Below are 15,895 nucleotides of genomic sequence, written 5' to 3'. Positions count from 1 at the left end.
TGTTTTTCTGATTTTTCCAGGTCACACATCGTACAACCGGCCAGGTGATGGTGCTCAAGATGAATCAGTTGCGGGCCAATCGACCCAATATGCTGAGGGAAGTGCAGCTCCTGAACAAGCTCTCGCATGCGAATATATTGAGGTAAGTCAAGAACATCACAAAGCCCAGCTTATCGGCAAAAGAATTCCAGCTAAATATAGCACATCATCATACTTATTCTAATCGCGAGTAAACAAGAACATAACGTAGTGGAGCTGGATCTTATGGGTCAATGCCATGACTCATTTTCTGATTTTAATTGCAAACTTGACTGCTGCGAATGAATGATTGTTGTTGTCGACTATACTATACTATATACACACATAAATGTACTCATTCCCTTAGCTTTTGATGATCATGTGGTCCGATTGTGTTTACGCATTCAGTTCGCACCTCGACGCGAATTGACCATTCATTTAAATGGATTACGTAAACAATTTAATGGGTTCATCGCGCGGGGTCTTTATTTTGAATTCTACGCAAATAATGTTTATGTTCTCTGTCGGATTCAATTCAGTTTCGCATATTCTACACTCGATTTCGGTGCTTGTTAGGGGTAAAAACTACGCTGGCTGGCATCATCAAAAACACTGACCTATGCTAAAAACTGAAAGCAGAATATAAACGAATGGTATGGGGAATGATTCACTTTTCAGCCTGTTGTAAGTTCTGACATCGGGGGCCACTGACTAAACTGACATCATTATGGATATGAATTTTTATTGAAATGATGTGAGTGCTTTCAAAGCAATGCTAAGCAAATATTTACTGTTTACCGAAATGAGTTTGTTATGGTTTTTGGCGGTTTGTTTATATTTTGCGGCTGGCCATTTGCTTTTGGCATTTCCAAAAAAAGAGTTCCATTCCAGTTTGGAGTTCAGAGCAGCGGGTTCAAGACCAAAATCGCGCAAAACATTTCAGATGCCCGAGTGGAAAGGTCAAGTTCAGGAACTGGCTGTTGTTGCACCGACTGTCTGTAATTACCTTGGCAGTGACCAGGTGTGTGTGTTGGCTTTTATAGGGGGAAAATGGGGGCAGGGGGTTAAGAGGGGACCCTCTCACGGGTCACACACAAAAAAACTGCTGATGTAATTGGCTGAGTGGCAAAGTCTGAAACAATATGGCAAAGGCTCATGACATTGTTGTCTGTCTGACTTGACTAGATTTAATTGCCAAGCTGCGTAGCTTACTCACTTCGCTGGCTTTTTTCGGATTTATTTATACTATTTTTTTTTTATTTATTGTTTTTTGTTTGGATTGTTGTATCCTCACGTGACTGCACGCAACAATGAGTGTCTGATGGCAGCGACTTCAATTGTATGCAATTCTCAGGGACTTTTTGCGGCTCTACGGCTGCTGTTGCTATTGCCGTTGTTGTTTTCTATTTTAGCCACTTTTTTCCGTAAACTGCCAGACAGGCGGACCAATCCATTTTGCACCGCCCATCTTTTTCCTGTTTGCCTCCATGAATATGCAATTTCTGGCTTAGACCTTTTTTTGTTTCGTATTTTTTCTGGCCCGCCCTTTCATTTACAATGTTAACACCCCGAAAATGGGAAGAGACATGTCTGCTGTATTAGCTGCCATTCTTCCCACAAGATTGTGTGCGCCAGCAGCCATTCAAACTTTAACCTCCTCTAATCCGAAAGAATCCGTTATGGAAGAGATCTTCTAATACCCAAGGCTTTCCAGGTGGCAGCGGAGACCACCTGATTTTTATGACATCTGTCATCATCTAGCCCACAAAAACAGCTGAGTGAAACGTGCGGCGAATCGCAGTCAGAGTATTAAATGCAACGGATTCTGTTGATTAAATGCCCTGGCCTGGCCAACTTATTTCGCTGTGTGCCCGGCTCGTTGAGAGATGGATTTGGGTCAGCGGAACAGCCAGCCATCCAGCCATTCAGCCAGCCAAGAACAACTATGCTGCAGCTGCCAACTTTTCTTTATTCGTAGGCATTAAATGAAAATTCTGAAAAAGTCTGGAATGCAGCTACGGCGCCATCGGCTGGCTGGCTAGTGAAATTAAAATTCAGCCACACGCATTAAGATCTTTGTTTTATGGCTCCCCAGCAGCAGGGCTATTTATACGTAATGTCGACACTGGAAAAACAAGTAGTTTCAATCAAGAATATGGATTGGGTTCTTAATTAGGGGTTAAATATCACCATAATATACCAGAAATGTCTTCATTACAGTTTGTAAATGCTATCGTAATAAATCACCTGAGAAGGGGTTCTAGTCAAGTAATTACTGCCTTAAAGTGTCTGGCAGTACACCTCATTTAATAGCGTAAAATACGTTTTATTGCCCACAAAAAACATGCTAACCATAAATGTTAAAGCAATTGAATCCCCCCCCCCCCCTTCCTTTTTTTTACCCTCTCTAGTGAGTGCTGCACCTTCTAACATTTCATAGCTATTCAATCTTATTTTAAGAGGTGCATTTCAATCATCCTAATTATGGCATTTCATGTGCCTTTAATGGCCTCTTTATTTCCCCCAGTGTATCCATATGGGGGCCACTAATGTTCCACCCGATTGAACCCTGCTCAGTTCCGCGATTTGAGATCCTCGCTCAGCGATTGTGATTGTGATTTTATCAGTGACGTGGATCGCTAAACACTCCGCTCCCAGATCGACTAAATGACGACTAACTGACTGACGGGCTAACTGACGGACTGACTAACTGGCAGTTAGTAGTTAGTTAGGCGCTGCTCTCGTTGGCGGGCATGTTTAATGATGCTTAACGATCGCGGCTGTCGGCTAACTGTCAAATTTTAACAGCTACACCGCTGGGCGTCCATGCGGGCCACCGCCTCCCATGGCGGACTTCCACGATCCGGCTAATGAAGCCTATTGATTGGCGTCCAGAACTAGCTGTACCGTTGCATCCTCCTCCATCTCTCAGTCTAAACCCGCCTCTCTGAGTCCGGGGTGTAATGCCAATGCAGTCGAGCGTCAATAGAACTAATCTTTGGGTAATTGAAACCACCTTTCTAGCCGGCAGCAGGCCGAATGCTGCCCAGCCATCCACATGTATGGCATAGTAATGCACACTACACTACACCCACGCCCGAATGGGTGACTTATTGGCCACAAAACTGAAACTGAAACTCTCACACACTCGGCTGAGTAGCTGAGTAGTTGCCGTTGGCGTGTATTTTTTATGGGCTTATCACGCGCCCGCCGTAATGCGGAATGTCGCACAATGGGAACGGGGCGGCGAGTCAGGCAATTGCATTGCATTTGTCCCCTGCCCCGCCCCCATTTGGACCCACTGAAAAACACCCACCCACCCACATGGCTTGTAGCTGTCGCCGCTCCCAGGCAGCCGCCAACTTGACAGATAGTCACTCTACTTACCAGCAGCATAATGCACTGCGAGAATACTGAAAAACATGTTGCTTTATTCTAAGATATTAGGATCACATACAAAGAGAACATTAAATTAATTGTCTTCCCCAAAAACCAAACCTTTTTAAACTTTTACTCAAATACAACTTTTTAGATGCTGTTGAAAAGAGCATTATGTTTTTACCATTATATCATCTTAACATTATGGTATACAGCAGTGGTCGACACACAATAGAAGGGTCAGCTCATCACTGCGTGCATGCCGACCATTGTAAACTGTTTGTGTGGCGGCAGAGAATGTGTAAACTTTTCCATACGCCCGCTGAATAGAACCCCCTGCCGACTGCTGGTATACATTCTTCTTTAAACATTTCTAACAAAATATTATTTAGTATTCTTAGGTAATAGCACCTTATTCTTTATAACAAAAAGAAGAAATTCCTTCAGAGAATAAAAAGGCTTTTAGATTTAAATCCACCATCCAAGTAAGAACTTTCTTACCTATGTTATTGGCTTTTGTTAGCTTAACACCTTAGGTTTTATAAACCATTCTTGGCAGTGCACTATATGCATTGTTTGACTCACAAATCCCATTGCCAGTTGACTTCCATTGAGTGCCTTTCTCCGAATGTAAACACGGCGATGACGATGGTGGCGCCGGGTTCTCTACACTTTTTGTTTTGCCCCTTTTTTTTAAATATCAACTCCAGGGGAAAAGCAAACAAGCTGCTGCTGCCTGTGGCTCTCAGAGCCATTTAAACGCTCATTTAACGCGAGTTAAGCCCGAGCAGTAAGACATGTGACAGTTCTTGGCCCAGTCGGCTCATTACGTTGGCAAACAATGGTGGAATTTCCGCAGAGCTGCTGTTTCTGCTGCTTTTCCATTGGCTTTTTGCTGTGGCGGCACTTGATCTTTGCGCCCGACTGCGATGCTAAGCAGGTGATAAGTTGTGGGCAAATGTTGACAAATTGTTGGCATGCAAATGTGCGCGGGTTAATGACTTTAGGTGTTAAGAGTTTGGACCACCGCGAACTCACACTTCCGCACGAGTGGCTGCAGCTTTGACCCCGATTTCGTGGGACTTGAGCAAGCGGTGGCTATTGATAAAGCCGGCGTTGGCGTTGCAAGAGATTCCACTAAGGTCAGATTGCACTTAATTGAATGACTCGATAGCCAGTCGATGAGTCAAGAGACCCGCCGTCATGTGAAGGTCGTTTTTAGAGCGGGAATGTGGCGTTATAGTAGATGCGATGTGCCTGCCACAAGCCTCCATTTTTCGAGGGGCCACACACTGCACACTGCACATTGTTGTCTCTCGGCCATTATTTGTCTTGGCTTGATTTGTGTGTCGCCGAGCGTTGGCGGCTCATTTCTGTCCCCTTTTATGAAATAAAATAAAATGAGACGGAATGAAATGCTTGCCAATAAACCGAGATGCCTGGCCTTGAAACGAATGGGCGCCCAGTGGCACATTGTTGTCGGGCTAATGAAAAGATTGCCGAGAACGAGCAGAAATTGTTGACAATTTAATGAGAATTTTATTGTGCAAGATGGGTTAAATTGGCCATTCATGAGTGAATTCCGAAATCCGCAATGCGAAATCCGCCATACGCAATCGGTAATCCCCGCATCTATAATTAAGCTTTGTATAATAGGGGATTTAGTGTCTGGCCAAATTGAGTCCTTAATTTCCAGCCCCTGGTAGTTTGTACAGTTACCAGACTCGAGACTCTAGACTTTGACAAGCTGCAACAGCAACACCTGCTGCTGCTGCTGCTGCTGTAGTAGCAACATCACCAACATCAGCAACATCAGAAAACCGAAAGAGAGCGTGTCATGATTGCGGGCATATAAACATTTCTTTTTATTGCTTAATGGATACCTGACTGCCAGACTGGTTGACTACTACTTGCAGCGCACTTTTATCAGCGCAGCTTTTCATGTTTGCTCCTCGATTGTGGATGGTATGGTATATGGTATGGTATGGATTGTCAATTGTCGATTCGATAGCCTGTAATTGCAGCTGGTCCGTGTGGCACGGATCGAAGATCGAGATCGTTGCCATTGCAGCCAGTTCAAGAGAGCTAAATTGGGTTAATTTCTGATTGATGATCAACGTGGCCTGGTAAACTGTCGCGCGCAATTTCATTAGGCAGCTTGTTTTTAGACGCCCCAGCGATCAGGTTGTTCGATCTGGATTCAATTCGATTCGAACCGATTCGATCGTCAATTGCATTGACGTCAATATTTGCATCACGGATCGTTAGCACTTGCTCGTCTATCGTCGTCTATTTATGGATCACAGAGGTGTGGGCTATATTTAGACCAGTAGTTTGTTTATAGCAAACCAGAAATTATGCATTCCATATAGCCAAACCATCATCGATCGCGTTTTTGGCCTTTTTGGCAATGTCAGACTGAACTAAACTCATTGACCCAAAACTGGGTTATGTATTGCACTTCTCTTGTTTTCATTTATTTTGGTAAAGCTTTATGTCTCAGCCACAATAACATCCACGGCGCACAACAACGCAATTGCAAGTCATTGAACCCACGATGGCATTATTATGATTACATACATTGTACATTTTTGTGTCGCTGTAAGTGCCAACACATGTAAAAATATAAAAAAGCAGAGCAGCAGGATGAGTAATATGTATCGCACAATACACAGGGTTTTTTTTTTTTTGGGGGACAGATGCAGATACAGATTGGAATTTAATGAGCTGCCTTGCATTCCAGTTCGCTTTGCTGTAGTGTGTAGCGTGTTGTAACAAGTTTCTTGACAGCAATTACTCACTGAAATTTTTAGATGGATTATCTCTTATCCCCTCCCAGGCCATAAATCGTCGCATATTTGTCTGCATAAATCGCACTTGCAATTGCCAGCTTCCGCATGTTGAAAAAATAAAGCCATAAAATGCTAAATAAACGTGTCGGGCAGGCCGATGTCCCATAAAACATCTCTCACCCAACGGCCAGGCCATTGGCTATTGGCCATCTTTTGGCCCGGCTGCCAACATTCACTTCCAATTTGCGTTTGTCCATTGTCTCTCTTTTTCGTACGAAATTATGTCATCAACTTTCAATCAATTTCAATACACTTCAATCAATTTTGCACAACAAAAAGCGAGCATTAGATATTCAGATTTATGCAACACCCTCTCTGGCCATACATGAGCTTTCTTTTTGGGTTGCAAGTAGATGGGATTGTGATGGTGATGGTGATGGCTTGAAAAGGCGGTCAGCAGTGAAAACAAGAAGAGGAAGTGAAGTGGCAACAAATGTGGCTGCTGCAGCTGCAATCTCCATAATTTTCGCATCACGTTTTGCATATTTTTCTAATTGAAAACCAAATTCAATCATTTCATTTCGAAATAGTACGGCGCTTACTCCCCGCCAATCGCAAATGCCGAATGGTAATTGCAGTTGGCAGCGTTTAGGACCATTTATAACGCCCATTGCCACGCCCCCGGCTGCTGCTGCTGCTCCAGTGCCACCGTCTCATTTTGGGAGTTGGTATTACTGGGCCTGGTCCTCTGGTCTGTGGGTTATTTGTTGTTTGCCTAAAAGCGAATTTTGTTTACTTTGTGTCAACCTTTTAACCCCGCGATCGTGCTGTTGCTGCTGTAGCTGTAGCTGTTGCAGTTGCAACTGCAATTTCTGTTGCTGCTGCTGCCGTTGATGTTGTGGTAATAATTTTCAATTAAGCACAAAATGCTTTAATGCTCCAATTCGATTTGCCAACATTAAATGCCTCGGCGGCGATTGCAACACACACGGGTGAAAGAATTCCAAGCGGGATTTTGCATTTTATTAGCCTATCTAATAACCAAGCTGGCCAGCGGCATTTAGCGGCTTTAGTTTGACTCTCTGTCTGCGTCTGCGAAAAGTCTGGGAAACCAATTGGCGCAGACTCGGCGGAGAAACGTGCAAACGTGTCAATTTATGGTTTTCATTGCGACTTGCAAGAGAAATGCCGGCTGCCGACTGTCGATTGTCGAACGAACACCGTTTTCCCGGGAAAACTGTGTAATGCTTGTAACAAATATTGTAACACCCAGCAAAGCAGCACATTTCAATTTAACACAATCCCATCTCCATGGCTGCAGGGGCAAGGAAAAAGAAAACTGGCAAAAATGGGGAAAATGGTGGAAAACCGGCGAGAAACAAAAAACAAATTGAAAATCTAAACGTTGCCAGAACAATGCTTCTTCGGCAGTTTCAGAGGTTTATAGCCGCTTGAGTAGTTCTCGCTTCCTGCATCTCGGCATCTTGAACTGCAGATCTTGAAGTGGGCAAAAGCCTAGGCACTAGACACTCGACGTGTATTCATTTCCTGCTGGAGGAGGGATATAGAGACACCTTTGCCGGGATTTCCTACCCCTGCCTTCTCCTTTTCCCGGCTACCGATTTGCATTTTTAGCCAATTTGATGTCGACGAACTGGCTTCCCCATGTCTGGCCACGCCCACTGCTAAATGCGTTGTTTTCGCTTTTGATAATTTATTAATCAATTTGCGGCTCCGAAAATAATGAATGCGTTATAAATTAACTGCCCAATTAACCAAGTACTCGACAAAAGGCTTTGTTTTGCGTTTCCTTATCTGGAGCCCCTTGATTTCAGTACATTTCCATCAAATGCTGACGAGAGCCAAACCAAATGAAATCCTTTATGTCAACAGATCTCTTCTTCAATGCCATGTTGAGTTGAGAACGGCTTAAAGCGCACATTAAAGGTGTTAACTGCAGGCAAATCCTCTTAATGTAAGCCGCTAATGGGCAGGAAAAGGGCATTGGGGCATGAGGCATGATGCATGGGCATGGGGCACTGGGATGGGGCACTCACTCGGGGCGCTAATCGTGTATCACGCAGGGAAATAAATTGAATTAGAACCGTAAATCCCGGCGATGGTCATGCAAATGGAAGTGCTGCCTGCTGCACCCACGGTCACGAGTCGGTATAAAGTGGAAGGAGGCAGAGCTCAGGCAGAGGTAGAGGTGGAGGTGTGTCTCTTGGCAGAGAGGATGTGCGGCAGACAGCGAACCCTCGGGCCTTGGAACTGAACCTGGGCCTGGGCCTGGTCCCCTGCCATCATCGCCTTCAACACCTGGGATCGACGAGCTGTTGTCTCGCCTTTGTGATAACTTCATTTCAGATCCGCGCTGAGCCGAGCCCTTGGGCTGTCTGAAGGGCTGACATGTGTCTGCCACACACTGGCGTGGCATCTATCAAGAATCTCAAAAGGGTCATGCCCTCTTGCCCAAGACATTTTCATTATTTTTTATGCAGCGTAATAGCGTTTTGTCATAAATAAAGTCAGCTCCCCATGGGTAGAATTTTCTAGAATCAAAAAGTATACGTATAGGATAGAGGTAAGCCTTAAGCAAATGTAGATTAATTTATGAAAACCTCATTCTCTAAATCAAGAATATTTTTAAAATCCTATATAACTAAAAGTGGTTTTCATATCTATCATTTTTTTCTGACAAAACTATAGAATTATGTTCCATGTATTTTTTTTTAATGAATTTTTACTGTTTTTTGAACACACTATTGTGTAACTTTTTTCTCATATCCCTTTTATTTCAAAAAAAAACTACTATCTTTAATAAATTTTTTGAATTCAAAATAGCAGTTCTTGTTTTATAGGTTTTACTGTACTATCCTTAACTCGAGGCTCAGGTTTGATTGCCGGAAAGCCAGTGACCAGACTGATATCTATTAAGCTCCCCTTAGGGCGCTGATAATTCAATCGGGCTGCTGTGATTCCTAATGCCGCATATCACGCAAGTCATTAAACGCCGGTAAAAGACAACTGGATGCAACTGGTGGCCTAAGCCAACCCCTTTTACAACGCATATGGTAATGCGTTGAGACCTCCGAGCTGTTGTGTTATGAGGTGTTGGGGTTGGCCGTAACATTTGATTGCCATTGCCCTGACGTCACGGTCCCAGTCGCACCCTGGAGACCCTGTCCTGAGCTTTATTGACAGCCTGACAGAAAGGTGTCTGTTTTTGGGGTGGATGGGGTGACAGGTTGCGTGCTCAAAGCAATTACTTCCGCCCTCCACAACGTTTGCGAAATTTATTAAGGATTTGATGCTCTGCGGTTAGGTTAATAAAATTAATTTGAACTATAAGTGAAAATTAATGGCCCAATCGGACACACATACGTAAATCAAACTTTTCAAACGCCATTTGGTGGCCTTAAAGAATATAGCTACAGTAAATATTGCTTATAGAAGAATTGCATGGCGGCATGACGGGCGATAAAGCTTATCTCGCACACGCCCCAGAGTTACCAACAATTTGGCAAACAATTTGCGCCACGGCTTTAACCTAGAACTGAACTGGCCAAAATCGAGCATGTGCGGTGATAATGCCTGAACGTCCGATTAGACCGTTTGACAAAAGACGAATTCGAAACGGAACCCTTATCGAAATTAACCTTATATTGAACACCTGCACGGGACCTGAGTCACATGCTCCAATCGGTCGGGTTTATGCCGGTCTATCTCAGCATAATATACTCAAACTATAGGAAATTTCTATATTTAAATAGTAAGATAATCTTATTTCTAGTTTCAAAAAGGTCCGTTGCCTCCATAATATCTTATCAGGGTATCTAAGTGATGATGCAACCTGTCTTGGTTTTGTACTTGAACGAAAGTTCATTGTCACCTCGGAGCATCGCTGTCAGCCCTGTCTGGCGGCATTTAACCTTTTTTACCTGACTGCACATTCTGTTTGGAGGAAGGAGTTGGCAGAAGGCAGACGCATGCGTTGCCATTTTCTTAATAAGCTTACAGTTCCGGTTCCCAAGCCTGCTGGTGGTGACCTCAGCTTGTCCTCCCTCCGGGAATGAGTCAGTATCAGTGGCTGTTGAGCTCCTTAGGCTTAGGAGTCATTGACATTGTCTGAACAGGAAGTGGAGATGAGTGCCTAGGAAGTGGTTCCTTTGTTCTGTAAATCCTAGGAGGTGCCATGCCATCTCCCCATCATTACCAAGGAGCTGGGTGTCCGGTCAAGGGAAAACTTTCTCTTTTTATTGCGTGCTCCTGCCGCATCGGGGGCTTCGAATTACAATTTCGCTGTGCATCGGAATCAAGGCTGAAACAATGCTAACAATCAGTGGGGGGTGGCCGATTGCATGTCGACCGGCGATAAGAAATCTGAGCTCTGGGGAGTTGCAGTGCCCGTCAAGTTGTGTGATTGAAAGTGAAACTTATTCGGGCCACTCCGAATAGTTTAGTTGCAATGCAGTGGCAAACTTTAACTGACGTGCCGTGTTCCTTCTTTGTTTATATTTCAGCTTCATGGGCGTCTGCGTGCAGGAGGGCCAACTGCATGCTCTGACCGAGTACATCAACGGCGGCTCCCTGGAGCAGCTGCTGGCCAACAAGGAGGTGGTGCTCAGCGCCACGCAGAAGATAAGACTGGCGCTGGGTATAGCGCGCGGCATGTCCTACGTCCACGACGCGGGCATCTTCCACAGGGATCTGACGAGCAAGGTGAGTGTGCTAGCTTCTCAGAATGCCAATGAGCTCCCATCCTAATCCTCCATCTCGTTTCAGAATGTACTTATTCGCAATCTGGCCAACGATCAGTATGAAGCCGTAGTGGGTGACTTTGGTCTAGCCGCAAAGATACCAGTGAAATCGTAAGTGTATCCTGGTCTAAACCAAAATATCAGCTAGGAACCTACTAAAACTAGCTGATATTTTTTAACTCTTTGGTAAATTAACGAACAAATAAACTAATCCTAATATGGGCTTGCTTGCAGTAGAAAATCACGCCTGGAGACCGTTGGCTCGCCTTATTGGGTCAGTCCGGAATGCCTGAAGGGTCAGTGGTACGACCAGACGAGCGATGTCTTTTCATTTGGCATCATCCAGTGCGAGATCATAGCCCGGATCGAAGCGGATCCGGATTTAATGCCCCGCACTGCGTCGTTTGGCCTGGACTATCTGGCATTTGTCGAGCTGTGTCCCATGGATACACCCCCTGTCTTTTTACGCCTGGCCTTCTACTGCTGTGTGGTAAGTTTTACCCTATCCTCAGTATGAAAATGTTTCTCTAAACCGCTAAGTTACTTACAGTACGATGCAAAGAGCCGCCCCACTTTCCATGATGCCACCAAAAAATTGGCTCTGATGCTGGAGAAGTACGAGCACGAGTCGTCGGCAGGAGCGAGCCCACTTAGTTCCCTGGAGCTGATCAACTGCTCTCCAGGAGGAAGCGATTCGGAGAATGTAACGATGAATGTGACTCCCCGGGCATCTGCACCCACGGTGGCCACTATTTGTACTGCTCCAGCGGGTACTTTAACACCCCGCCATCTGAGGGAAGTGGATGAAGACGGCTTTCGATTCCCGAGTAAAAAGTCCGCTTCGGCGGCGCTGCCGGGCACGCCTAATGGATCCGCCGGAAGTAATGGCTTCGATGATCACATACTGAAGTCTAGAGTGCGACGAGCCACCCAGAAACTTGAGGCCGAGATCCTGCTGCACCGGCGATCGCTGAGCGAGAACATTATCCACTTTCCCATGCACACGTCGCCCAGTGACAAGGCGCGGTGTCATCAGATGCAGCGCCAGCGATCCTCCACGCACTCTCCAACGCCACCCAGGCAGCTGACTTCGGTTCAATTGCCTGCCACGGCTATTCCAGATCCGCCGCCACTTCCTCAGCCTGTTCCTGCGGTTCTTACCCTGCGCAAAGTGGGCGAAACAATGTGTCTGAAGGATCCACAGTACAAGCCGACCTCTGAAAAGGATCATAACGGCTCCAAACCGAATCCGTTCGAAGCGCTGGCGCAGCTGCGGGGCGTTAAGAAGATCCTGGACGCCAATCCAAAAACCTATGCAGCTGGAGTGGGAGATCTTTTCAGCTCATGCTTCGAGACACTGGCGCCGTTCTTTAAAGAGCTGGCCGCCATGCAGAGCAAGGCGGTGGGCCAGGGAGGACCAGGGAGTACGGATGAGGCGACAGCAGGAAAGCCTGCTGCAAAGGCAACGGCAGCGACGCCCAGTGAACCAAAGAGTCTGCCCGTATCGCCGCATATGACGCGAAAGTACAGCGCCATTGAACTCCGGCTCCCGCAGCGAAATAGCAATTCTGCTCTCCCAGTGACCAGTGCAAATGCGCCACAACCAGCAACACCATTGACAGCGGAAGAGGATGACTGCGATGACTGCAACTCGGAAGGGGAGGATCCCGATGGCGGTGGCAACTGTGCGGATGCGGAGTCTAGTAGTGATGATAGTGCTGTGCGTCCGGCCACCGTGCCCACCGCTCGAAAATACCGCGCGAATTCCTTGTACACGCATCCTCTTTTTCGTGGCCCCAATGGCACCAGCATGAAGAGTAACAGCACCAGCGAATTCGAGAGTCCAGCTCTACTGAAGTCCAGCGCATCGACCATCACGTTGACTGCCTCAGCGGGTGCGTCCAATTCCTGTGAGGATCTGACTGAAAGCGCCAAGAAATCCAAAGACCAAACAAGTTGCGGTGCAGCAGCTACGGCCCTGGCTTCACCCACTCCCATGTCCGGCTGCTCAGCCAGGTTGGTGGAAACCCCGGCTTCAGTGTCATCATGCACCGATCTTGAGCTCGACGAACTGAAGAATACCTGCGATCTAAGTGAAATGAAGAACTCGTGCGAGCAGCTTCCCTTGAAAACGAACCTTACGAGACGGGACTCCATCGAAAGTGGGTTCTTTTCATGCTTCAACGAGGAGTCGGATGCAGCGATAACCAACAATAGTTTCGGCCGACAGCTGAATGGGATTGGGTCGTTGGGGTTTGGTTGCGGCGGCGGGGGCAACAGTAGTAACTGCTGCTATGACAAGTTGAAGGCGCAGTTAATGCTCGATGCATGTGTCAGCGCAGATAGTGAAATCAAGTAAGTATATTGGATCTTATAAAACTTTAACTATATTGTATTTCGTAAATGGTTAGAAAAGAGCTTTTGTGTCTAAACTTGTTAGATTTCAATTAAAAATGCATGTCTAAATGTCGTATACCGATAGAAATTTAATATCTTAAATGTTGAATATATACGAAGTAATTATTTCGGCATATCCCAGGTTAAACACAGCCATGGTATAAATTCGAGCCCCAAACGCACAAGCAACGTAAGTGACTTTTTTCGCTGAAAGCATATTAAAATCACGCTATCATAAAAGTCACAAATTTTCTAGAAATCTAAAGTTTGACGTGTTATTTGTGTACAACCATATATTATTAGTCGATACTCATCACAAAGCCATGAAACATTGAAAAAGCTATTAAACTGTTTGTCTAATGTTAAGGTTACCTTAAGTAGGGCCCTGTATTTCTATCCTTGATTGCCACTTACTGATTGCGTGTCTTATCTTTCAGCGATAAACTTGCGAGTCTGTGTCGCTGCTGCTACTACGCCACCTCAACATCGAATGCCGCCGTAACTGCTGCCGCTGCTGCGGCCCAACAACAACAGCAGAGCCACTTGCTCAACGACACATCCTCAACCTCGTCGTCAGTGCTGCTGATCGACAACGATCCTGCGGTGATCGGGGGAAATACCTCATCGTCCACAGCGCTGGACTCGATGGATGACCTGGACGCCGATATAGTGGCTGCACGGCCCACCCACCAGCGACGATACACCTGTCACCATGCGTTAATCAGCGGAAACGGCAGTGATTCCCAAATGGCGGCTACAGCGGGCCTCATCAATCGACTGGCTCTGGACTCGGAGATTCATACGCTTCTCCAGCGTAGTCCATTCGCAACGAATCAACTGTTGTACTGTAAGAACCGCACCTCGTCCATCTACACCGACAGCTCTGATGACATAAGCAGCTTGGCGGGATCCGATTCCCTGCTGTGGGACGACCGCTCCTTCACGGCACTGCCCAGTACAAGATCAGCTCAGATTGCCAAGATAGTGGAGTACTTTGAGCGGAAGCGACAAGACTCCTCGCCGCCATCGGTGCACCATCGCAACGGAAACGGCACTGTGGCCGCTGCCGTGGCTGCTTCGGCACTGGGATCCAACTACCTCTCGTACGAGTCGCGTCGCTATTCGGATTTCAAGCGGCACCTGAATGCGGATGCCCTGTGCTTCGATCTGGACAAGAAACCAGCGCAGCAAAGGATGATGGTGTGCGAGGGTGCAGTCAAGTCCAAGCTTCCCATATTCGACAAAAAGAAGCAACAGCAGGGCGGCTAGCCGATATCTTGTTACGGAAAGACAGACCTGATTTATATTTAATTTATTTGTTCAGTCACCTTAAGACTTAGTTAGATTCTGTGAGATTTGTATCCCCATATCCGATTCCTTTATACCTGGCAGTACCAATTGATAAGAATACAGCAAATAATCGCAACTTAGTTTGCCCACAAAAGTTGGTTAGTTTTCGATGCCTAAAAGTTTAATTCATAAGTTTATAGTTTATTTCCTTATTGTCATGTGTATAGAGCGCAATTGCAAATAAGCCAAAATGTTCTACTAAAAATTAAGCATGCCCTTTACAATAAGAGAATCCATTTCGTTTGTATTAGTTTGAAAATTGTATCTAATTACCATTTATAAACTTAATCATATGTCGTACTGGTTCCTAGTCCTTCAAATTTACATCGCTACATATATTATGCTAAATTAGCGAGTATTCAGATACCAATCATGGAAAGTATTTATTCTTAATAATTAAACCTGTCGCTGGTAAACTCCTACGAAATGGCATAGCTGTTCTTTATGAATACATTTACATATACTTATTATTAAATTTATCGCGCTATTTATTTGATTGTGTCTAAACTCTGTATAAAAAGATTATGTTTAAATACAAATATACATACATATACACATAAAATGGCATATTGCAATACATACATTTTACCTGTAACGATTAAGTACCACATAAGGTCAAAGTTAAATATCGATGTAGACTTATCAACTTGAGGTTTTAAGACTTGAAGCCCCCTTCCCCTCAAAAATTGTACAGATGATCTCGGATCAATTCGAGATGGAAGACCATTTATCATTGGCCAATTCCGATCGGCTTAACCACGACTTAGGACTTTAGCGTTAGTTCTTACTTTACAACTATGTGGGTATCTACATTACAAATAAATACATATGTATACATTAAACCAAGCAGATCAATATCATAGATTGGCTGAAAAATTTCAGATTTTATAAAAAAGTGTATTATGGGACATGATTTATTGTTTTACTTATTTTTTGTGTGTCCTTTAGAATCGAACTTACATATACGATTAATGCTATTCGGCTGCAATTATACTTCAATTATTACACATATTGCAAAAGCAAGGCGAAGACTGAGCCATCGTTTTTCAATTGGCTAGTAGTTTCCATTTTACTGATGATAGGAAAATATATCCGTAAACTGATTATTTTATCAAGAATTCATTAGGAAATAATGGCTCCAACTGAAGCATCTTACTTTACCAACTTAGACACTGTTCAACAGAAAAATGTATTAAGATA

The 15,895-nt window shown here is 44.9% G+C and overlaps 1 protein-coding gene across 3 annotated transcripts in view; it reads left to right on the top strand.

Moving 5' to 3' along the window:
- The window catches only part of cdi (center divider), a 49,801-nt gene extending 34,196 nt beyond the window's left edge, over positions 1–15,605 (top strand). Inside the window, exons 3-9 of one of the 3 annotated variants that reach the window (XM_036816664.3) lie at positions 21–142; positions 10,712–10,910; positions 10,974–11,059; positions 11,183–11,438; positions 11,499–13,303; positions 13,488–13,535; positions 13,783–13,870. In XM_036816664.3, coding sequence (XP_036672559.3) covers positions 21–142; positions 10,712–10,910; positions 10,974–11,059; positions 11,183–11,438; positions 11,499–13,303; positions 13,488–13,509 — 2,490 coding nt within the window. In that variant the 3' untranslated portion in view covers positions 13,510–13,535; positions 13,783–13,870. Of the gene's footprint in view, positions 1–20; positions 143–10,711; positions 10,911–10,973; positions 11,060–11,182; positions 11,439–11,498; positions 13,304–13,487; positions 13,536–13,782 lie in introns of all 3 variants that reach the window. The other 2 variants (XM_036816663.3, XM_036816662.3) reach the window with 2 other exon arrangements.
- The last annotated feature ends 290 nt before the right edge of the window (positions 15,606–15,895 follow it).

Source organism: Drosophila suzukii, chromosome 3 (assembly GCF_043229965.1).
Source record: "Drosophila suzukii chromosome 3, CBGP_Dsuzu_IsoJpt1.0, whole genome shotgun sequence".
Taxonomy (NCBI): domain Eukaryota; kingdom Metazoa; phylum Arthropoda; class Insecta; order Diptera; family Drosophilidae; genus Drosophila; species Drosophila suzukii.
Note: the sequence above shows the minus strand (reverse complement) of the source record. Positions and strands in the feature narration are given on the sequence as shown.